Source organism: Diabrotica undecimpunctata, chromosome 1, assembly GCF_040954645.1.
Source record: "Diabrotica undecimpunctata isolate CICGRU chromosome 1, icDiaUnde3, whole genome shotgun sequence".
Classification (NCBI taxonomy): Eukaryota; Metazoa; Arthropoda; class Insecta; order Coleoptera; family Chrysomelidae; genus Diabrotica; species Diabrotica undecimpunctata.
Genome location: NC_092803.1, coordinates 3,993,421 through 4,018,354, shown reverse-complemented (window position 1 = coordinate 4,018,354; position 24,934 = coordinate 3,993,421). Strand labels below are relative to the sequence as shown.

Genomic DNA, 24,934 nt, shown 5'->3' with positions numbered 1-24,934 from the left:
CTCTTTTTATCCATTAGTCTTATGTGCAACATTTGTCTTTCCATTGCTCTTTGGGTTTTTATGATTTTGTCCATGTTTGCTTTTGTAAATGTCCACGTTTGGGAACCATAAGTGAGAACAGGGAGTACGCATTGATTGTATACTTTGGTCTTAAGATGCTGTGGATATCTTTTGTTTTTAAGAATGTAGCTTAGTTTGCCAAATGCCGCTCATGCCAGTCTAACTCGTCTAATAAGACAAGCGTTTTAGTTGGGAAGCAGTTCGTTACTAAAGTGTTACTCAATCAGCAATCCCAAAACTTTTTGATAAATTGGTATCGATAAATCTCACCTGGACTTGCAGAAAGATAATTACTGATGAACAACATGGAATTTCTAACGGGAAGTCAACAGTAACAAACCTTGTCAATTACCAACAATACTTTTTGGGTGCATTTGAGAATAAAATTCAGGTCGACAGCATTTACACTGATTTCTCAAAGGCCTTTGACCAGGCTAATCATAATCTTTTGTTCCACAAACTTCATACATCTGGCTTTGGTAACCCCATTGTTTCCTGGTGACCCCAAAAATTATATTTCAAAAGAATTCCATTGTTATTCTGGTGTACCATAAGGGTCTCATTGTGGTCCTTTGTTTTTTAACTTGTTCATTAACGATATTGGTAAGGCTATCAAAAACTCATACTTCCTGCTATCTGCTGATGATTCTAAGTTATTTCGTTGTATACATGATAACTCTTGTGTATTATTGGATTGTGCATTGACGTTTAGAAGCCATTTTCTTAAAATTAAGGAAACAGGATTTCGTAATCTTGGTTTTATTTATCGTAACACTCATGATCTCTCACCTATTGTATTTAAATTATTGTACGCTTCGGTCTTGAATACTGCTCTGTTGTTTGGTCCCCATTTCATCAAGTCTACACTGATGGATTGGAGATCGTTCAGAGGAAGTTTCTAAGATCTTTAGCTTTTAAAACACATATTAATATAAAAAATTCTGAAAATTATTTCATAGATTATTCTATAATAATGTCTCAATTTAACATTGCTATATTGAAGAGCCGCAGGTTGAGAGCTGATATGTTATTTTTGTTTAAAATTCTAAACAATGTTATTGCCTCCCGTTATGAGCCAATGTACACTTAAACACAACACATAGATCTCGACACACTGCACTCTTTTATATTTCTTGTAGAGTAAGAATTCTACACACTTTTCCTAGGACTGATTATGCTCGTCATTTTCCCTTGTCAAGAATGCTCAGCTCTTTTAATGACCTCCTATTGGATCCATTCTGTCCAAACATTAATGTTTTCAAAAGGCAACTTAGGAATCTAATTATTAATCTAGATATTATGTGATATATTTTTTTTAACTTTTGTGATTTGATATACTGTTTTAATGTACAAATTGTTAATGTTTAATTGTTTCTTTGTTATTGTTTTGATGTTTATTGTACATGATCTTTACTTTTTACTATTTGTTGTATTTTATTTTAAATGGTTCTATTGTTGAATTAAATTAAGATCATACAAAGTGTATTATCAAAAACAATAGTATTTATTTTTTTTTATTATAAAGGTATAATACGGTATATGATGACTCATATACAACCCGTAAATCACTAAATTCATAAAATTAATGCTTGTGCAAAGAAGAAAACTTTGACAACAAAGCAAAAAGCAAAAATCCAAAGACTTCTACTTGTTCGAAACCAAAATTCAGATTGTTACCTAAATCTGGGCCTTTTATGATTTACAAAGTAAACAGACGATGAATAAAGCGACATGGGGAATCTGAAATTGCATTCCCTATCATATCGATTTGTCTAAGAAAGAACCTTTCATGAACTGGCTTCTTATACTCAAAATACGAATAAATAAACATATAGAAAAGATTTTATTTTACGTATAGTGCCTCTACAATTTGCCTATATGTATTTCGTCCTTTCAGGAATCATCAGAGCGCCTCAGTAGGAAGCCCTAGTAGGGCTTGGTTTCCTTTTAAATATATTGATTCAGTATTCATGTCCACTGTTTTTTTTTATATTTATTGTGATAGAAAATAGATAAAATAAAATTAAACTACTCAAAGAGTTCGTATAAAATATTATGTCTTATTTTGTTTTTACAAATGCATCCATAATCTTCGATAAAACTACTGGACACCCACATGAATCGTCGGATGATGTAGAAGACAGGTCATCTTGAGCGGAAAGGCCTTTTCTTGGTGGTGCTGCTGGAGCGGCTCTCAAAACGATTGCCGATATGGTTTCATTAACAACTCTAAAAAAAATATATGGTATACTTTTGAAATATATAAAAATCGTAGAAAAGGAAATGTTTTATAATGGTAAACGTAAAATATTTATTTCTGAGGCAGACAAAGAATTGAAAGTAATATGCTTAGCATGTAATAGGCTCCACAGAACTGGCATGCCTTTATAATGAACTCTTTGACTGCTTTATTGACAATAACATTACATTTATTTGTTGAATTTTCTATGAAAGATCCCTAAAACCAGCTAAATGATTAACGTTTAGCTGGTGCCAAGGATGTCTTCATGTGCTGCAAAAACGGTTTTTGAATGTCATGCCAGTGTTTTCTATTCGGTTTAAATGGCTTTTTAATAGCAAAATAATATTTTTACCTTTCATTTAGATCACCATTTACAATACTAGCAGTACCACCACAATATTTTCTCAAAGCGCCATAATTTTGACAATAGTAATTTATTTCCGCATTGATAAGATTTGAATCAAATTTTGGGTGATTCACAAACTCCTTATCGTTTTCATGGTCTGAGGAGTCTTTTTTGGCTGTTTGGCCAGTTGCAGTATTTATCTTTCGATGACGAAGTCTTTCTTTGCATACATTTAGGTCGCACTCGAGGAATATTACTCTACAAAAACATCGATAAATGGATAGAAAAAGATTGTTTCATAATGATAAAATACCTGTTGGGAGGTGTATCCAGCGAATCTAAGTACTTAAAATCGGCAACAGTGTAAGGATATCCGGTAAGAACCCATCCTTGACCTAAACAATCGCATTGCATAATTCTTTTGTTAACAACTTGGCAAAGAAGTTCGGCATGAAAACAAACTTCGTTGTTACATTGACGGAGCTGTTGACCCAATTCGGTTGGCGATATCCAGGCCTGGCAAAGAAGATACTCGAAGTCTATGTTGACCAAGTTTAGGTTATAAGCAAGCAGCTCTGCTTGAGTTTTTCTGCCAGATCCTGTAACATATTTTACATTTGGAAGCTCATAGAAAGATAAGAAGAGAAGATATGCAAAGACATTTAATCGGTCTATAAATAATAAGCAATCTACATAGGGCTCTTTCTTAAGACATAATTTATAGTATACGAGGCCCTTCTCATATCAGTTGGCCCAACGTTAGATTGATAAGAAAATTAAATTTTAGAGAACAAAAATAAAAGCGCAGCGTAAATTTTAGAAGTTTTAATGCATTTGAATTTTCTAATTATAGAAAATATTTTATAACGTAATGAAAACTATTGATTAAACAGAATAATAATAAATTAAAAAAAAAACGCATAGAATATGTAATATTAACAAAAAAAATGTAAAAGTTTACCACTGAGTTACATCTTCTTTACTTTTAATAACATCCACAATGCTTCGACGCATAGTTTTTACCAAGTCCTGAGAAAATTCTAATGTAAACGAATCCCATATTTCTTGGAATTTTCCCTTCAATTCGTTGACGGACCTAACAGGATGTTTTCTCAAAGCTTTTTTCATTTCGCACTACAAAGTCTATATCAGGAACAAATCGGGACTGTTAGAAACCCATTCCAGAAGTGGTATGCTATGGTCTTCAATCCATTTTAAACTCTTTTTGAGGTATGACAACCTGCGCCGTCCTGTTGCAAGGCAAAATCTTCCGCTAATGTTAAACGGTGTTCCATAATCGGTAAAAGAGATTCTTCTAAAATAGTCAAATATTTGTCCGTGTTTACAATCCCATGGATAAAAAGTAACTTTCCCACACATTTAGATGACATGCTGCCCCAGATCATGACAGATGCAGGAAATTTGAATTTTCTCTTCAGACAGTCGGGATGGAAAGCTTAATTTTTCCTGCGAATGACGCGACTCCTACTGTCTCCAACACACACTTCAAATCTGGACTCATCACTTCATTGTATTAAATCCCATTGCGACTGAGTCCAATCTTTATGCTCTTTCGGTGATATGTTGATCTGGAAACGTGTCTTCCAATAACGTCACTCCATAGAACGCTTAACTCCATATAATTTTCTCGTCAATTTTTCACTATAATGTGTCTTAATGCCCTTCGATCGATACCCTATTGATTTCTCATCGATAAATTTACCTCGACCCATTGCACAATCCATAAACGGTGCAAAAAGCTTTACAATACTACAAAATACATTTGACATTAACTGACAATACTTATTGTTTTGATGACACTTTTTCATAGCGACCATAAGAAAAAAGAAAGATTTTTTTCAACGTACTAAAAGATGTATTAGACAGGACAAAGGAAAAAGAAGATATTCTACTAATTGGAGATTTTAACAGCCACATAGGAAAGGATGATGAAGATATAGTGGGACGATTCGGAGAAGACGAAATTAGAAACGACAATGGAAGTTGGCTAATCGAAATATGTCGAGAATACGATTTAGCCATAACCAACACAAGATTCCAGCATAAAAACATACATAGATACACATGGAAAGAACCTAGTAGAAACCAAAGATCAATTATTGATTTAATAATAGTAAGAAAAGCCAGCAAAACAATAATACAAGAAGAGGGACTATACAGACAAGCAGAATGTGCAAGTAACCACCGATTAGTGCTAGGAAAATTCATATACACGGGAAGACGACAAAAAGAAAATATCCAGAAAGATGAGGAGATGCAAAAAATCGCAAATACAAGGTATAAAGTAGAATTTCTACAACAACTTAGTACTCGAACACTATATCAGAATAGGCTACAGAATATGCTACAGATGAACGAAGAATGGACCTCAACAGAAATGTATCAACACCTAAAGGAAAAAATAAACAAAGCGGCAAACGAAGTGCTGGGTATTGAATAACATAAGAATACATATTTGGAGAAATACAGCGACGACTTAGAAGAGATGATTAAAAGAAAAAAAAAGTGCATTTCATAAATGGCTAAACGACAGAACCCCAGGAACACGGGGAGAATATGTTACCCTCAGACAACAAGTTAAACAAAGAATAAAGCTCGAGAAAAACGAATACTGGGAGAGAATGTGCAGAGACATAGACAACACGATAGGGTATAACAGATCAACGGAAGCATGGAAAAAAATAAAAAACATCAGAAGTAATAAACGAAGTAAAAATACCATACAGATAATTACATCAAAAGAGTGGACAAAGCATTACACAAAATTATTGCAGGAGAATAGGCCGGAGTATATCTCATACGACCCTGTGACAATAATAACTGAGGAAGCAGAAATCACAGAGGAAGATATAAATAAAGCACTAAAGAAATCCAAAAACAATAAAGCACCAGGACCAGGGAATATAAAAATGGAACTGCTGAAATATGGAGGCGCAAGGATAGTATTCTTTATATGAATGTTCAATAAAATCGAAGCAGGAGAGAAGATTCTCGATGAGTGGAATTTATCATACATGTCCTCCATTTTCAAAAAAGGTGACAATAGGTCACCAAATAACTACAGAGGGATCAGTGTAATGCCTTCAATAGCAAGAATCTTTTCATCAGTTATAAAAGAAAAACTAGAACAACACATGGACCATTATAGCGAAGAACAAGCCGGATTCCGAAAAGCCAGATCATGTTTAGATAATATATTCATTATGAGACAGGTGATTGAAAAAAACAAAGAAAAAAACATTGAAACACATATGACCTTTATCGACTTAGAGAAAGCATACGATAGCGTACCCAGGAAACAACTATGGGAGGCAATGAGAAGAATGCGCGTTAGAGAGAAATGGGTGAATATAACACAAAGACTGTATAAAGAAACACAAGTGCAAATAAAGTTAGGTAATGAAATAACAAAAACAATCACCGCAAAAGAGGATCTTTCAAAGCATAGTGATGAATATTACCCTATATGGAGCGGAAGTATGGCCAATGACAACAACAATACGAAATAAAATAAGAATAGTTGAACTGGACTTTATGGTGCCAGAAGGTGTGAATGCCAGAGCATAGGTGGCCGAAAATAATATTAAACTGGGACCCGCCGGGAAAGGCAAACTACGTGGTATAGCAAACATACATTTTTTTAAATGCGACAACCTATTATTTTTATTCAACAAGTAACTAAAAATATATATAAACCATAACAATATGCAATGAATGTATCAATAAATGTGATATTATGTAAATATCATATTTTCTTAATGAAATACAAGATTCCAAAAATTCCTACAAGATATGTTTTGTACAATACTGTAACAAGATATTTTTATTAAATAAATAACTCACACAAAACAGAAAGCAAAACAATATACAATTGTGTAACAATTTTTAGATTGTTAGGTATATCAACAGTATTCTAAGCCAGGAATTTTTAATAAAAAATTCCTAACTCCCCATTGTGACACGCAGCAATTAAGTGAAAGGCCATTTGTGTCAGTTACAAAGGTAAAATAGTAGGCTATGAAAAAATGACAGTTTCCATATTATTAAACCGTAAACGGTAGGCGTTGAACATGACAGTTTTCATATTATTATCTTTTTAATCGGTCTGTGTGGCTTGTGTTTATTGCTAAAAACGAATTTTTCTGTAAAAGAGTTAACAGATATGATCTGGGTATTAGGAGAAAGTTCGAGAAATTGCTTACTTGCATCCAGAATATATCACGAGCGATATCCTGAACGGAGGAAGCCAAACGCAAGAGCTTTTGAAAAATTAATGGATCGTTTTGTACGCACTGGGTCAGATTTATATGAAAAAAATGAGAGAACCAAAACTGTTCTAAGTGAAGAAAAGGAATATGATGTACTGATAGCTACTACTGAAGATCCCCACATCAGCAAACGTGAAATTTCACGTCAACATGACATTAGTCAAACTTCGGCGGCAAAAATCCTTCGTAAACATAAACTGCATCCTTACCGCATACAGTTACATCAAGAATTGACAGACGATGATTATCAACGCAGATTAGCTTTTTGTTAATGCTCTCAACAGCAATTGCAAAAAGACCGATTTTTTCGATTATGTGCTTTTTAGAGGTGATGCTACATTTCACAAAAATGGAACGGTGAATTGACATAATTTTCATTACTATGCTTCAAGCAATTCCTATTTTGTTAACACTCACAGTCAAACCAGATGGTCTATAAATTTTTGGGTTGGTATTGTTCGCGATTGTGTGATTGGCCCACAGTTTTGTGTCGGTCGTGTGAATGGTGCCATATATCTGGATTTTCTAAATAATCATTTGCCAATAATACTGCAAAATGTACCGTTTAATATTCAACAACGAATGTGGTTTTTACACGACGGTGCTTCAGTTCACCACACTGCTCCTATTCACAATCATCTAAATATTAACTTTCCTGTCTATAGGCAGGGGAGGACCAACTGTTTGGCCACCACGATCACCGGAATTCTCCAAAATTGATTTTTTCATGTTGGGCTAGGTATATAAAAGACCTTGTATACCAGAAGCTTCCAACAACGCCAGATGATATGAAAAATAGAATAAGAGAAGCTTTTAATAAAATTGACTTACAAATGTTAAGAAATGTGACTCGGTCATTTGAATATCGGATACAAACTTCTTGTATAGACGTTGAAAGTGGACATTTTGAACATTTACTTAAGACTTATTTTCTTAATATCACATTAATTGTTACATTCATTTCATATTATAATGGTTTATATATTCTTTTAGTTACTTATTGAATAAAAATAATTTTGTTATATTATCACTCAATTCTCAATATTTATTTCTACTTACAAAAATTGAATGTATTCCCGGAATTTGAAAACATTTTGAAAATTAATAAATTTAGGTATAGGGAATGCCATATAAAAATGAAAGAGTATTTTGTTTTCTAGTTCGCAGTGTATACAAATTTTTGTCAATGATTTTAATTAAACTTAATTTAAAAACTACAATATATTGTTGACTTTATTATATAAAATAAATAATTGTTTATGCATTTCTTCTTTATATACATGGTGTTGATTTCATAGAGATTTCGAAATAAAAATGGTCATAACTTGTTAAATACTCTGTATAGTAATGCAGAACATAATACTATAAAAACAGGAATTATAACAAGAATACAAATTAGAAAAAATACATAAGAAAAACATTGTATTCTATTTAAGCTTGTTTTCATAATATTTGGTGATTTTAATGTTCCTTATTATAAGTGGCAAATGAATAAGCTGGCATATAAAGCTACACCTACTGTAAGTTTTGCTAATCCTCTTGAAACTAATGTTTTGACTTTTTATCAAATATGGTAGGTGAAGAAATTTCTTCGGTAGTTTTCACCTAAACTATTATGAGACACATTATGAGAAACAGCGAAAGATATCTTCTTCTTCAAGTGCCATCTCCGTGGCGGAGGTCGGCAATCATCATAGCTATTCGGACTTTTGAGACGGCTGCTCTGCAAAGTTCATTTGATGTACATCCGTACCACTCTCTCAGGTTACGCAGCCATGACATTCTACGCCTCCCTATGCTTCTCCTTCCTTGGACCTTTCCCTGCATAATCAGTTAGAGCAAGGTGTCTTTCTCTCCACGTGTAATATGTCCGAGATATTCCAATTTTCTTGTTTTAATTATATTTAAAATTTCTATTTCTTTATTCATCCTTCTCAGAACCTCTTTATTTGTGACGTGTTGTGTCCACGATATTTTCAGAATTCTTCTATACACCCACAGCTCGAATGATTCCAGTTTTTTCATTGATGTCGCGTTCAAGGTCCAAGATTCCATTCCATAAAATAAAGTCGAAAAAACATAGCACCTCGCCAACCTAACTGTTAGTTCCAATTTTAAATCCCTTATACATAGCACTCCATTTGAACGAAGGATTCTGAGAAGAATATTTGGTGGCATCTGTGAAAATGGTGTTTGGAGAAGGAGGTACGACTACGAGATATATCACAGATATAAACATATATTTGGTGGTAAAGACGTAGTATCCTTTATAAAAATAGGAAGACTAAGATGGGCAGGACATCTGGCAAGATCACATCAGAACAACCCTCCTAGAAGAATCCTTATGTCACAACCTGTGGGAAGTAGAAGTAGGGGTAGACCAAAACTCAGATGGAGGGATGGTGTAGATGAGGATGGTAGACAAATAGACGCAGCAAACTGGCAACAGTTGGCAATGGATAGAACTGACTGGCGTAATAGACTTGGGGAGGTCGAGGCTCTTTTATAGGACTGTAGCACCAATGATGATGATGATACATAGCACTCTTCTCATTTTGTTGAAATTTGCTCTAGCCTTTTCTATTCTGATTTTGATCTCCTGAATGTAATTATTTGTGGAGTTAATCGTTGTTTCCAGATATGCATATTTGTCCACTGGTTCGACGTTGGTTCCGTTTATTAGAAGATTCTCGTTATTTCTTTGAGTTTTCGATATTCTCATAAATTGAAAGTGAGAATCACGAGCGATTTCACAAGCGAACGATATGGATTACTGCAATTAATTCTACAAGGAAAAGTAGAAGGAAAACGAGAACCAGGAAGGTTAAGAATTTCCTGGCTTAAAAATCTACGTACGTGGTTCAGCACAACAACCACAAATCTTTTCAGAGAAAAATATACAAATCTAATTTAAACAAGTACCTCTTGGACCTAAAATCACCACCCTAGGTTGTATCGGCCTCAAAAGTTTCCTTATTTTAGATACTTCTATGATTTCTGCGATTATTTCTGTTATATGTCTATGACCAAAATTAATTTCTCTCAAAGAATTTTTAAATATGTTTCTAAGGCTAACGATTAGCCTTCTTTGTTCTGGCCAGTGGCTAGGTACCTAAAAATACAAATGATAAATAATAATAATATATCAATTTATTTTTTGTTTAATGTTCACTTAAAATTGTAAAGTCCAACACTACTAATACCATTGAAAGCTATAGAATGAGGAGAGCCTAACAAGTCGAAAGAAACTTCAAAATGTTTAAAATATTTTACCCTTCAACATATTGTAACGAAATAGCCCAAGTATAGTAGTACTATACGTATGGTACTATATATGGTACACTAGTACCATAGTTATAGTACAATAGTGTTAGATGTAACAATTTACTGAAAGTTTATGTTAAGTAAAGAAGAAAACTCGCTATAAGATACAAAAACGATTGTTTAAAATACGAAAATGCACAATCAAATACCTATAGAACATTTTTAAAAATAATGTATTTAGAAAGGATCTTTCACTAGCCCTATAAATTGGTTTATTAAATGTTATATACTCTTGGTTTTACTGTATGTAAAGTATATTAATAGCTACAAAGAAAATGCTGTGAAAAATCTCCTTTAGAAGCCAGGTGGCTCTCCAAAGGAAAGGTATTGACAAGAGTTCTGGAACTGAAATCTGAATTCTTAATATTCTTACAAGATACAGAATCTGAATACGCTTATTGTTTTTCTGACCTCATTTGGCTTTTGAAATCAGTGGCAGTCCGTAACTGGTTGCTAACTATGCAGAAACATATTATTATGTTAAAGATGGTATTATAACAAACAAAAAGTTTGATATCTATAAAACAATCTGTGTACAATCAAACTCCATTTATTCTTTAAGTGAGTAATAATTTTGTAATTAGTGCGATTTCAAATAATTTAATTTGTTTAATATTGCAACGCCACTGCATGGGTCTGATCATAGATATTCTATTGTCTGCGCAATTAACTATTTCGTGGAAAGGCTCGCCACTCGATTTGAAATAAGCTTTAGCAACACACTGTGGACCGGATAATCTGCTGGTGCCAATATCATAGTGGCTCCTGTGAAAAAATAAAGATTTTACGAGCATCCTATGTGAATAACAGAAATAGAGCTATATCATATAATTAGTAATACGTTTAAATGAGACTACTAGAGTCAGGCACAAGATCTCGAGATGGAAGTTTTACGAGTAGAATTCCCTACTCTAAGCATAAAATCAAATAAACATCTATGTAATCCATTTTACATCTTTATAAGACGTATACAAGCGGCTCAAATTGTTTTTAACAAGATTATTTTTTAACTCTTGTTTTGTTTCTATTTATTTACATTAAATATTAATTTGTTTTGTTGTATAATCCACTTTTGCAATAATTATGTGACCTATTCGTAGGTCACATAATTATTTTGTTATAGAGGAGAATTTAATCAAAGTTAGACATAGGGGCATTAAGAGAACAGCTGTTCCGAGTATGTTTTTACCACGACCACTTGTATTCACATAAAATTTGACAATAGAATACCAAAACAATTATTTAAATACTGACAGGTTCTTGTCACAACATTAAGAACATTAAATTATACTACACTCGGCTTGTATTATTAGTTCTTGTAACACATATAACATTTCTTGTAACATTTTTATAAATAAAGATTTTATTCTTTAATTTTCTAACGTCTTTGGCATTTTAATGTAAAGCAAAATAAATAGATCCTCCACATAACAGGAAAACCCAAATAGTATACAAAAAATATATACATATTATCGTATACACACTATTTCGTGGAAGGGCTCGCCACTCGATTTGAAATAAGCTTTAGCAACACACTGTGGACCGGATAATCTGCTGGTACCAATATCATAGTGACTCCTGTGAAAAAAAAAAGATTTTACGAGCATCCTATGTGAATGACAGAAATAGAGCTATATTATCTAATTAGTAATACGTTTAAATGAGACTACTCGAGTCAGGCACAAGATCTCGAGATGGAAGTTTTGGTAAATATTATCTATTTCGAGTTTATTCACGTCTTCGCTTGATGCTATCGTGTTGAATTATTTGTTGAAATTTTATATTTCAAGTGATAGAAATAAATACTTACCGTAAAATTATAATTCTGATTAAAAAGATCATATACGGATTTGAATGAGTGTACTAAAAAGTATCTAAGAACGGTATCAATTAAACTGATATAGTCTGGTGGCTTTTGAGTAATATAGTATGGAGTCTAAATACCAAGCAGAGCTTGGTGTACTTAACATATCGATCAGTCGTCTGAACTGTTACAAATAAAAAGGGCACTAGAAAAAGAAGAACAATGATCTTCTAAATTATGTAGCCTATTTTTTAAATTTGACTATCATATTAATACATTTTTGATTTTACTAACCCTGTTCCATAGATGAAAACTTACTTTGCAATATAAAATGTCTTCAACGTTAGGATGCAACGGTGCTATTAAATGAAAGGTATGCGAAGGAATTATACCAAGCAACAATAGTTGTTTCGCATCATCCACATTTCTGATACAATCCACAATGATCCACCCATGGGAGTAATAATTTTCCTGACGAACCATCAATGACAAACATTTTGCTACAAATAAAAACAAACTAAAATTTAAGTTTAATACGAAAATTCAAAACATTCACCTAAAACTTCTGAACTAACTATATCAAAATCAGCATTTAGACAGTTTGCTACTGACTGGCGTGTTATAACAAACTGTTTTGTTATTTTGGCTACTTCCGAAGATAATTCCTGGAGATTTACTTTGGGGGAGGGTAAAAACAATATTCTTGGGACGTCTCTGCTCTTGGCGGCATTCAGTAAAATCTGTTTGGTAAAAAGGACATGATCATCTGGTTTTTGTATGACCAATTCCCTAACTATCTCGTGAAACAAGTCGTAGATTCGGTGCTTTTCCAAGTAGGGAATGTGCCAAAGTGGAAATTTTAGCGGAAGTTTTTTCTTTTTGGATGAATCAATAAGATCGTTCATTTTGATTGACATTTTGAGTGTTTGTATATAATTCTCTCTACAAATGAATAGGGCATGAAATAATAATACAAGTATACTTTGATTAAAGTGAAATTTGTTGACGTTTATTTAAAAATGTCTGAAAGCTACAAAAACCGAACTATTGAGAAAATTAATAATAAGATAATCATTACCAGTGGCATAAATATATTGAAAATTATAATTAAATTATTTTTTAAAATAGCAAGAATATTGAACAATATTCAAAAATCTTATTTATCTTCATTAATAGGGAAATTGTATTCCTTCACCTTCGCCACTCTTTTATACAATAGGAACTAACTGTAAAGAAAAAATGTAAATTTTGAAGTGGACCTATTGAAATTAACTGTCTTTGCAAATTATATTATCATTTTCTGGAGACTGGTGATATCTATCGGTCATATTACAACTAAAGCAGTTCGTAGATCTCCCGTTGAGGCCACCACTTGAAAACATTTTATACCACAGATAAATTAAACCCAGATTGGTAACAAGGATAGCCAAGTTCAACGCATGTTTTCTTTGGCACCCTTCCGTTCGGTGGCACTGCTAGTCTCGTTCCTGCGCGTTGTTCGTTGTCACTTTATGTCATTAAATTAATCATGTTCAAAGTCTTCCTTCCCTTGAAAAAATCCGCAAATTGCCAAAATGTTAAGAACCCTAAATAAGAGAATGCTGCAACAGAAATTATAACAATTTTCATGTACACTTCATCTAATTTACAGACCGTTTCACGTCATTCGCCTCATATCCCGTGAGGTCACATGATACCAACACATGATACCTTAAATATTTAGGCGGTAGGTGTGTTCTATTTTAGAATCACTATGCCGAGTACACTGGCATTACAACCAAGGGACATATTTTATTGTATACTCGTAGAAATATTATTTAAAGATTTTTATTAATGTTAACTTAAAGAAATACACAATAATATGTTTCATTTAATTTGTATAAATGCATTATAAATCGTTTTTATGAAGAACATTTGTTTCGAACACACTGTAACTGTAATCGAACGAAGGTGATATTTTGGCATAAATTGGTAACACTTATTTGACAGTTGCTGTGTTGACACTTTTTATTTTACAGTTTACATAAAATAAAATAAACATCTATGTAATCCATTTTACATCTTTATAAGACGTATACAAGCGGCTCAAGTGTTCCGAGTATGTTTTTACCACGACCACTTGTGATCACATAAAATTTAACAATAGAATAACAAAACAATTATTTAAATACTGACAGGTTCTTGTCACAACATTAAGAGCATTAAATTATACTACACTCGGCTTGTATTATTAGTTCTTGTAACACATATAACATTTCTTGTAACATTTTTATAAATAAAGATTTTATTCTTTAATTTTTTAACGTCTTTGGCATTTTAATGTAATGCAAAATAAATATATCCTCAACATAACAAGAAAACCCAAATAGTATACAAAAAGTATATACATATTATCGTATAGAATAAGGGTCTTTTTTTGTTATTTTAGGATATTATTGATTTTCCCTTACCTAAAAACGAGTTTTAATTTTACGTGCCTTTTGAATTTACCGGCATGTATACATGTAGTTCAGCACCCTGACACTAAACAATGCGCCAATTGTCGTTTTACTCGATAACATTGGACTGGCATTGCTAGGTTGGAGTGTGCTGTGATTGTAACATGAATACATGTCACATTTCTGCCAATTTATGTATCAATCAGCTGTTTTATTTTACTTTTACTGATTGATTATTATTATTAACCAATAATAATTACTAAGAAAATAATGTGACACATAATTATAAATTATATTAAGAAACAAAGGAATATCGCCATTACCGAGCCATTGCTTGGATCTTCCAGGTACCATTATTACTAAATTACCGTCATTTAAAATCTAACCTATAGGATAATTAATTACTTTATTATCAGTATATTAAAAATAATTATTGTCTAATATATAATAAAGAAAAATTACGTTTTATTTTACAAGGTGTGTTTTATTAAAAATTTGTTTAATTTTAAATAGTACACGAAATTTGTGTTTCAAAGAAAGTATTTTATTTGTTTGCATTGTTTTTAGATGAAAACTTTGTAAAGAAATAAGTAGATTTTATGGGTTATGTTATCATTCATCAGAAGTTACTAAACTAGATATAAAAGAGTTTTGTTCTTTATAGGTACTCCAAACAAAAAGTACAATCTCTACAATGCAGTCCATACACCCTCACAGTAATGTTTTCTGAAAATAGGTCCATTTGACATCAAGACAAGTTTCTCATCGAAAACATTCTTTTCTGGTCTGGATTCATTCATTGTTTGATATTTCAAATATTCCAAGTTTATCTTTATTATATTTATTATTATTTTGTGTTTTTTATTTATCTGCTCCAACTTATTTTCAGTATTCAATGATAGTACCGCATCTTGACTTTTAATGTTTTCTGTATTATTCTGCATAGGTTTATATAGGTTACATTTTTTACCGCAAGATATAGCAATAGATACATAAGATGTTATCATTATTTGTAAAGACTTTACTAGGTAGAACTTCCTATCAAATATGTTCACTATAAATGTTAAGTAACAGTGGCAATAGTATAGATCGCTGTGTTGCTCACTATCTTATATTTATTTTGTCTCATGGCTTACTTATTCATATATTTATGTCCTCTGATTTCAATATAAGTTCAGGATTATTCGTAGATCTTTATCACACCACATTTGTCTATTAATTATCTTATGTAATTTGCACTTTCAGCTACCTCCAGATGGTGCCTGATGATTTAAAATGACAAGTGATGTCATAGGCAGTAATTGGAACTGGAGTAGCCTCTGTGGTCCTGAAGGTTTCCAAATATGGTCACCACAAAGACACGATTTTGGCCAGTGCTTCCAGCAACTATGTTTCCAGATACCTGTACTATCACTTTTTGCAGTACTATCCTCATATTACTTTGGGCTTCAAACAGGTAAGACAAAACAAAAAATAATGTTTGTTCTATTATTGCTCCTACCACACTAATAAAATATTTTTGTTCCGACAAAACAAGAAAATTTAATTTTTATTTAATAAAAAATTTAGTGGATTTTATTTATTTAATAAAAATTGGCAAACACCTGGGGTGCCACTTCAATAACATTATATACAGTGGAATCTTAATTGGAGATTCCACTGTTGAATAAACAAATAACCAACTATAGACCTGGTTCAAAGGCTACACCTGCAATATCACTGCCATGCAATTAAAATGCAAGCAATGGTCCTCATCAAATAACATGATCACTGACCATGGCAGGTGTACAGATTTGCTCCACAAATGTTACAAACAGAACTTCACTTGTAACTAAATCCAAGCATTAATCATGGAATCTTAGCATACAGCTATTACATGATATACTTTTATCTTCATCACTTGTCTAAAGAAGAGAAATTGACATTTCTAACCACAACTTTTAGTATACTTCTTATAATTATTATAATACTTAAAAATGAATTATCAAAAATATAACAAAAATGAAAATGGACTACCTTAAATTACTCAATGTATCCCAAAAATTAAATGTTTGTTAAAAGATATCTTAAATTTTTTTAAATGATTTTAACTTATCAACATAAGCTATTTTCCTGTGGCATTTTAAATTAATTACTATTTAAATGGGAATAAGCCACAATTAAAGGTTAAAATACGTTTATTGACGTTTCAATTTCCACTTCAGAAATCGTTCTCCTGACAATGTGCCAGTTTCTTGTATAGAACGATTTCCGAAGTGGAAATTGAAACGTCAATAAACGTATTTTAACCTTTAATTGTGGCTTATTCCCATCTAAATAGTAATTAATTTGTCAAGATAACATTCACTTAATTTATCCGATATCAACTTTTAGGTTTTGTTTCCCGAGGAAGGCTTCAGCGATATTGTATCGGAGTCAGAAGCGTAGTAAGTCTACTTCTTATGTTTTATCCAATATTGCAAGCATACAATAGTATTATGAAGAACACTGAGAATAAAGAGAACGCCGCTTTTTTGGTTTGCGCTGTCCAAGCCATTTCTTGGTGTTCTCATTTTCTCTACACAATGGGACTAAGATCGAGGTTAGGTAAAAGTCAAAGAGGTCCTACTGCAATGGGTATCGTCTGGTGTATGGTTTTCGCGATGACTGTCATATCGTTGCGAAGTGCCTACCTGATAAATTCGCAGAAAACAACCAGGAATACCCAAATGGAACTTGGTATTCATTTTGTTTGTACTGTCTTCCAGATCGTTTACGCTATTAGTTTGATACCAGGCGGTAGCACCACCACATTAAATTTTCCTGAAAGATATAGAGAGGTAAGTTTACGAGATGACCAAGATTTTAATCGTGCTTTTATCCTGCTTATTTCCAATAGATCACAGAGCGCCAACCATTGATAAACACCAACGCCTACGGTAGGTTCAGTGAAGAGGGAGATCCAAACGATCTCGGTGTCGCTATGGAAGATACTAACTGGTTGTCTCGTTTGTCGTTTTCCTGGGTCAAGTCTCTAGTAAATAAAGGAGTTGAAGACAAGATCGTTACGTCTGATGATTTGTACGATCTACCGGACTCAATAAACAGCGATAACAATAGTAATAGACTAGAAAATTACCTGAAGATAGAACACGGTAAGAATAAAATTATTTTAGCTTGTACTTAAACTACATTCGTTCAGCAAATTCTCAACTGTAAACAAACGCGCGCGTTGATATTCGCCTCCTCATTCGTCAAGAGGCTATTAAATATAATTTATTGCCTTAAGCCAGATGGATTCTCATTTTACAGGTCCAAACTTGCCAGTCTGTTTAAATTCAAATTGTATTTTTAGCGTGTTGGTTTATAAGTTAATATATTGTGTGTTATATGTTATAGTTATTGTTAAGTTATTTACTGGTCGTGTTATTTTGTAGAGTTTAGTTAAAGTGTTCAGTATTAAGTTTTATAGTGTGTAGTGGTGAACTTTTATTATCCAAAAACAAAGTATTTGTTAATCAAAAGTAAAAATAGCTTGCGGTAATCACTTTAATAAAGGTAAGAGAAACCAATATTTTAATTTATTGATGTTTCGAAATGTTTTATTTCCTTTTTAGTCCATTTCTTCACGGTTTTTGCTGTAAATATTAAAGAACCACTTGGATTGATATGAAATTTGGCATATACATAGCTAACAGCAAAGAAAAAAAGTGATATTGTGCCGATATGTGCTTTTGTCATGGGGTTGAGTTTCACTCCTTCTCGGGTGTGAAAAAACATGCGTTCAAAATAAGTCCAGAATTGAATAAACTGACTAATTCAAAGCAACTTTTATTTTATACAGTTTTTACACAAAGTCAATATTTATCGAGTTATTTGTAAGTGAATATGATTATTTTTTAATAAAAAATATATACAGAATATATACAGAATGCAGTTTCATAACTTTACCGATATTTTCGATGATGCTGATTTTATTACAATACATATTATTGTTCCCTAGGCTATTTTGACATTCTCTCAATGAACTAAGTACATTAAGTTATTGAAGATAAATAGAATAACAAAAATGTCAAGCACTGATACAGCCGATGAACTCCTTGATATTGATTTAACCCTCACTCCACCTAAAAAAAACCAGTAAAGTTACATTTTGACGTTAAAACGAAGGAAATGATTATAAATGTATTTAAAACGGAAATGCAGGAAAACCCTACAATGTCGAAAAGTGCGATTTCTAATAAATCTTTTATTAGAGTAGCAGATAAAACAGGTACTGATATTGTTTCTTCAATATTTATTTTAGAGTGCGCATTTTCACTTGTAATTGTAAACGTTGTAAATAAATTGTAAGCGTGTGTAGCCATAGTGTACGCAATGTGGTTCATGAATATGAAATTACGAGAACATTGTCGACACCAAAATCAGTTGAGCATCGTAAAGCAATAAGAAGAATAATCCATCAATTCTTTTTTCGAAATGAAATACCCACAATAGACAAAGTTCTGAGGGTTGTTAATGAAGATCCGGTTTTGCTTAACTTCAAAAGAACTCTTCTTCATGTGCCGAGCTCGATTATCGAGCGTTGGCTATCAAATTGGCTATAGAAATTTTCTTGACGGCAGCTCGGAAAAGAGATGCAGAGGATCTGTTAAACCAATCTCTTAGGTTTCTAAGCCATGACGTTCTTCTTCGACCTGCCCCTCTTCTTCCGTCTACCTTGCCTTGTATTATTAAATGGAGTATATTATATCTCTCTGGGTGGCGCATAACATGGCCAAAATATTCAAGTTTGCGATTTTTAACTGTTTTGACGACTTCCGTAACTTTTCCCATCCGATGCAATACAGCTTCGTTACGAACTCTATCCACCCAACTTATTCGTAGGATTCTCCGATACAGCCAGATTTCAAAGGCTTCCAGTTTCCAGTGAGAAGTGTATCCGTCAAAGTCCAACCTTCGACACCATACAAAAGAGTAGAGAACACATAACATCTCACTAATCTAATTTTCGGACTTAAAGTAATATTGTTTCCACATAACAGTTTCTTCATCTTAAAGAATGCAGCTCCTTCTCTATCCGTATTCTAATTTCTTTGCTCATGTCCCAGTTCTCATTTAGATTACAACCAAGGTAAGTGTTACTGTTAGTTCTCTCCAGTTGTTCACCATAAGCTGTTACCACTTCCGGTTGTATTGGCGTTTTACTGATGACCATCACCTTTGTGTTTGCGGTGTTTAGCTTAAGGCCATATTCATCACACGTTGTGGTAATCCTATTAATTAGATGTTGAAGTTCTTCGTAATTGCTTGCAATTAACACTGTGTCATCCGCATATCTCAAATTATTAATATTGACGCCATTCATTTTTAAACCACATTGAACATTATCCACTGCTTTATTGAAAACGAACTCAGAATAGATGTTAAATAGTAACGGGGACAAAATGCAGCCCTGCCTTACTCCTCTTCGTATTTGAAGCTCTTCAGAGGTGTCCCGGCCAATCCTGATGTTTGCACGTTGATGCCAGTAAAGATTTTTAATAATGCGTAGGTCTTTATCATCAATACCTACCTGCTGAAGAATGGCTAATATTTCAGTATGTTTTACTCGATCAAAGCCCTTCTCAAAGTCAATAAAACAGATATAAACTGGATGCCCGACATCCCTGCATCTCTGTACCATAACCTGAATACTAAATAGTGCTTCTCTTGTTCCAAGGTTATTGCGGAATCCAAACTGTGTCACCAAGTTGTTGTTCTATTTTTTTGTTACATCCTAGAGTGCAAAATTCGTAGAAATATCTTTAAAACATGACTCATCAAGCTGATGGTTCGGTAGTCACTACATCTTTTTGCATTTGCTTTTTTAGGTATCGTCACAAAAGTCGACAGCCGCTAATCCGTTGGTATATAGCCAGTTTCATAAATTTTATTAAACAGACGAAGGAGAGATATTTTACCTGAGCTTTCGAAGAGCTTTATTATTTCACTCGGTATTTTATCTGGTCCCGTCGCTTTTCGGGTCTTTGCTAATCGTATTGCTTGTTCAATTTCGTCCATAGTTATGTCAGGTCCTGTAACTACTTCGTTAATTTTAAGCTTCTGCCTTTCATCACTAAACAGTTCCTCAATATACTCTTTCCATCTGCGTTTTTTAAGAACTACGTTTTTTAAATTACTGAAAGAAATAAATTTTAAGTTTCAACGTCTTCAGCGAAACAGCATTTTGATGAAAAGGGACGAAACTGTCTTGTGAAGACGAGAATTTCTGATAAATATTAAGTCCTACAGAAATGAAAACCGCAAAATTTACTACTTAGACGAGACTTGGCTAAACGCTGGTGACACCAAATCTAAAATATGGGTCGAAAATTCGGTAACGTCTTATAAACAAGCGTTTTTAGATGGACTTTCTACGGGGTTAAAAAATCCTGCAGGTAAATGTTTATGTGCTTTTTCACTTGAAGTAAATTTTAAAATAATAAAATTTTCAGGAAAAGGAAGAAGACTAATAATCTGTCACATTGGCAGTGAAGATGGGTTTGTTCTAGAAGGGCTGTGGGTGTTTGAATAAAAACAAAGTGGGGACCACCAAGAAGAGACGGACGCGAAATCTTTCGAAAATTTTTATTTCAAAATTTTTAGTAAAAGGTATAAATAAAATACCCAAAAATACAGAACTTTCGGAATGTAAATTCCATCATCAGTGTAACAAAGTGCACATGCTATGAGCCACTAAAATATATGGGTGAAAACCCTTTAAATGTTATAAATTTACAAATATGTTACATTATATACTATTAAAAATTAGGATATTGATAACAACAGATCCTCAAAGACACTTTGTCTCAGGACCAAGTAACTGATGTAGAGCCATACGTTGCCATGTTACCAATTCCAACGGTAACTTAAACATCCTAATTTTTAATAGTACATATAATAGTGTATAATAGTGTATATAATGTAATATATTGGTAAATTTATAACATTTAAAGGGTTTTCACCCATATATTTTAGTGGCTCATAGCATGTGCACTTTGTTACACTGATGATGGAATTTACATTCCGAAAACGTTCTGTATTTGTGATATAGCCCGTTTGGGTATTTTTTTTATACCTTTTACTAAAAATTTTGAAATAAAATTTTTTTTGTGATACATGGTATATAGCCAGCTACAGGAACTTAGGTTCCTAATGTATTTCGAAAATTGGTTCAAAAATATACTTCCCCGATTAGAAGACAACTCCATAATCGTATTGGACAACGCGTCTTATCATTCCAGAAGATTGGAAAAAATTCCAACTACTGCTTCTAGAAAAGCTGACATCCAAGCGTGGTTAAAATAAAAAAATATAGGATTTCATGACTCCATGTTAAAAGTGTAATAGCGTTAAGGAACATAAGGAACAATATAATAAATATATCATTGATGATATGACAAAAAGCCAAAACAAAGTAGTGTTAAGGCTGTCCCCATACCATTGTGAGCTCAGTGCGATTGGGCTTATCTGGGCAGAAGTAAAAAATTATGTACCAACCGAAAACATTATTTTTAAATTTGCAGATATGAAAAATATTTTTTATGATGCAATAAACAATATTGGTCCAACTACAATGTGTGCAACACGTTCAACAAAAAGTCGACTCCAAAATGTGGAAATTGGACAATATAATAGAGAACCATATCGAACCCATAATAATAAATCCAGACGAAGACTCATGAGCAATTTAAATGGTATTTTGTATGCTTTGATAAACTTATTACAATGCTACTTTATTCAAAATGTTCACTTTGTTATGTATCTCTCAGTTAATGAATATTTTATTTTAGCACATTTTTCTTCAATGGAACATTAAATTTTTCTCACAATGATTAAATTTCAAGAAATTCTTACACTAATAGTTTCAAAAGTATTTTTTTTTTATATTTAGTTTGATGGCCTTGGCCGAGCCAGTTAGCCAGACAAATTTAAAGACAAACAATTTTTACAATCAGAGGAATTTTTTACAATTAGAGGAATAAACATATAATCATCCGTACAATCTAACGTGCAATTAGTAATAAATTACAACTTATTTTTTAATTCTTTTTTTTTTTCTTTTTTAATTTTTTTTCTCTTTTTTAATTTTTTTTTTTGTCCTGCGCTAAGACATAACCCGATTCAACATCTCGGAGGTTAACATCTTCCTTTTTTTTTTTTAATTCTTTATATTTTTTTTTTTTTATTATTAATTTTATATATATTTTTTTTTCTATTTTTTTTTTTTTATATTTAATTTTTTTTTTTGCTATAATACAATATTTACTTAAATATAAGTTAGTTTTAAGCTACAATTTATATTTACAGTTTTTGATATGTTCGTAAATCGTTTTTAATATATTGATATCTCTAGAGAAAATCAAATTGTTCAGGTAGACGGGAAGTGGAATTTTTAATATAATAAGATTATCATAAAATTTGTTTATGTTTACTGATTCGTGGGAACATTCAAGATTCATTATGTAATAAGTTACCTTCTTTTCCACACTTGCAATTAGGTGACTCCGCGAGACCCAACTTGTACATATGAAGGGGGGTAAGAGGTTTCAAAAGAAATATTTTTAAAAATCATATGATACACATCAGTACGACCCTGTTTGGCTTTCACGTGCTTCTATTGACAATTGGGAATTTGTAAAATGAATGTAGTTTAGATATTTCTCAGGAATTTTAGGGTTTGACAAGAAAATCATAACGGTGGATAAATTATTGTTTATTTATTGGAGGGCAACCGTTTTGGCTATTATTATTATTTTGCTGTTTGTTCCAATATATTTTTTCTTTGAAATTTGGTTTATAACTTTTTAAAGTAATTGTTTGGTATCTGCTATAATGAAATCTCCCCAGGATACTCCAGATCACACAGTACGAAATCAAATAGACTATATTCTTATTAACAAACGATTTAGAAACTCTATAACATCTGTTAAAGCGTACCCGGGATCCGACATAAATTCGGACCACAATCCACTTATCGCCAAAATGAAACTTAGTTTAAAGAAAGTTCAAAGACCAAAAATTATGAAGTACGATATTAACCAACTGAAAAATAAAACAGTAAAGGAAAAGGTACAAAAACGCCTAAAAGAAAAAACGTGGGCTCGTACAGAAAAACCATGGGCCCGTACAGAAACAGATAACACAGATGTAGAACTAGAAAATTTGCACAAAGTAAGTCAAGAAATAACAGAGAAATACTTAAAACCTGAAAGAACAAATAAAAAGGAATGGATGACGGAGGAGATTCTATGTATGATGGAAGACAGAAGAAACGCTAAAGATAATAAGAATTACTACAACAACATAAATAACGAAATAAAAAGGGCTATTAAAATAGCAAAAGAAAATTGGTTTAGCTCGAAGTGTACAGAGATAGAGTCATTACAACAAAAACATGATTCATTTAACCTCCATAAAAAGATTAAAGAAGCGGCAGGCTTATATAAACACAAGAACACTGGATTCCTGACAGATAATCAGGGAAACATAGTACTGGAAATAGAGCATAAAAGAGATATTTGGATTAAATACGTGGAAAAAACTTTTGAAGATATACGAAGTAACACTGGTATTACAACAAACACCAATTGCGAATCTGGACCACCATTTACAGTCGAAGAAGTAAAATATGCCATCAAAAGCAACAAAGATGGTAAAGCAGTAGGCCCTGATAATTTTCACTCAGAATTCTTAAAACTTATGGACTATGATGGCATAAAATGGTTGACAAATATATTTAACAGTATATATGATACGGGCGTGGTTCCCCAAGAGTGGTTAGTGTCAACTTTTATAAATCTTCCAAAAAAACCCAATGCGAGAAAGTGCGAAGACTATAGAATTATAAGCCTTATGAGCCATTTACTTAAAACATTTCTAAAGGTCATCCACAAAAGAATATATACAAAATGTGAGGAACAACTAACAAGAACACAATTCGGATTTCGTGATGCTCTGGGAACACGGGAGGCCCTTTTTGCTGTACAGGTGCTATTTCAGAGATGCAGGGATGTGAATTGTGACATATACGTATGCTTTATAGATTACCAGAAGGCATTTGACAGAGTAAAACATGACAAATTAATGACTCTAATGCAAGAAATTGGAATTGACAACAAAGATCTTAGAATTATCAGAAACATTTACTACAATCAAACGGCCAAAATCAAAATAGAAGACCAGTTAACTGATAAAATTGCAATAGAACGTGGAGTACGACAGGGCTGTATTTTGTCTCCATTGTTGTTCAATATTTATTCTGAATGGGTATTTAAGGAAGCTTTAGACGGTTGTGCGAAAGGAATACTAATAAACGGTGAATGGTTGAATAACATTAGATATGCAGATGACACTATAGTTTTTGCCGATAATCTGAATGACTTACAGATATTAACAAATCGCATAACA

The 24,934-nt window shown here is 32.5% G+C and overlaps 2 protein-coding genes across 4 annotated transcripts in view; one reads left to right on the top strand and one right to left on the bottom strand.

Annotated features, from left to right (window-relative positions):
• Positions 1 to 1,924: 1,924 nt before the first annotated feature.
• LOC140444324 (adenylate kinase 8-like) lies at positions 1,925 to 13,339 on the bottom strand. 2 transcript variants are annotated; one of them, XM_072536076.1, is made up of 7 exons: positions 13,144 to 13,339; positions 12,622 to 13,007; positions 12,384 to 12,565; positions 9,860 to 10,049; positions 2,962 to 3,247; positions 2,655 to 2,906; positions 1,925 to 2,289 (listed from the first exon to the last, which is right to left on the bottom strand). In XM_072536076.1, exons 2-7 carry the CDS (start codon positions 12,980 to 12,982, stop codon positions 2,121 to 2,123), a joined length of 1,440 nt encoding a protein of 479 aa, XP_072392177.1. In that variant the 5' UTR covers positions 12,983 to 13,007; positions 13,144 to 13,339; the 3' UTR covers positions 1,925 to 2,120. The 2 variants fall into 2 exon arrangements, with proteins under 2 accessions (XP_072392177.1, XP_072392180.1); XM_072536079.1 differs by lacking the exon at positions 13,144 to 13,339 and having other exon boundaries at positions 12,622 to 13,047.
• A 1,308-nt stretch (positions 13,340 to 14,647) lies between these two features.
• The window catches only part of LOC140444315 (ATP-binding cassette sub-family C member 10), a 46,315-nt gene continuing 36,028 nt past the window's right edge, over positions 14,648 to 24,934 (top strand). Inside the window, exons 1-4 of one of the 2 annotated variants that reach the window (XM_072536065.1) lie at positions 14,648 to 14,850; positions 15,749 to 15,959; positions 16,877 to 17,322; positions 17,382 to 17,637. In XM_072536065.1, the coding sequence (XP_072392166.1) occupies positions 15,779 to 15,959; positions 16,877 to 17,322; positions 17,382 to 17,637 (883 nt within the window). In that variant the 5' untranslated portion in view covers positions 14,648 to 14,850; positions 15,749 to 15,778. Of the gene's footprint in view, positions 14,981 to 15,748; positions 15,960 to 16,876; positions 17,323 to 17,381; positions 17,638 to 24,934 lie in introns of both variants that reach the window. The other variant, XM_072536069.1, reaches the window with a different exon arrangement.

Excerpts from the sequence above, each read along its gene's own strand:
- LOC140444324 (XM_072536076.1), bottom strand. The coding sequence starts at position 12,982 with ATGTCAATCAAAATGAACGATCTTATTGATTCATCCAAAAAGAAAAAA. Across the intron at positions 12,566-12,621 it reads AGTTAGTTCAGAAGTTTTAG|CAAAATGTTTGTCATTGATG; the intron begins GTGAATGTTTTG and ends TTTTATTTGTAG. Across the intron at positions 10,050-12,383 it reads AAGACATTTTATATTGCAAA|GTACCTAGCCACTGGCCAGA; the intron begins GTAAGTTTTCAT and ends TTGTATTTTTAG.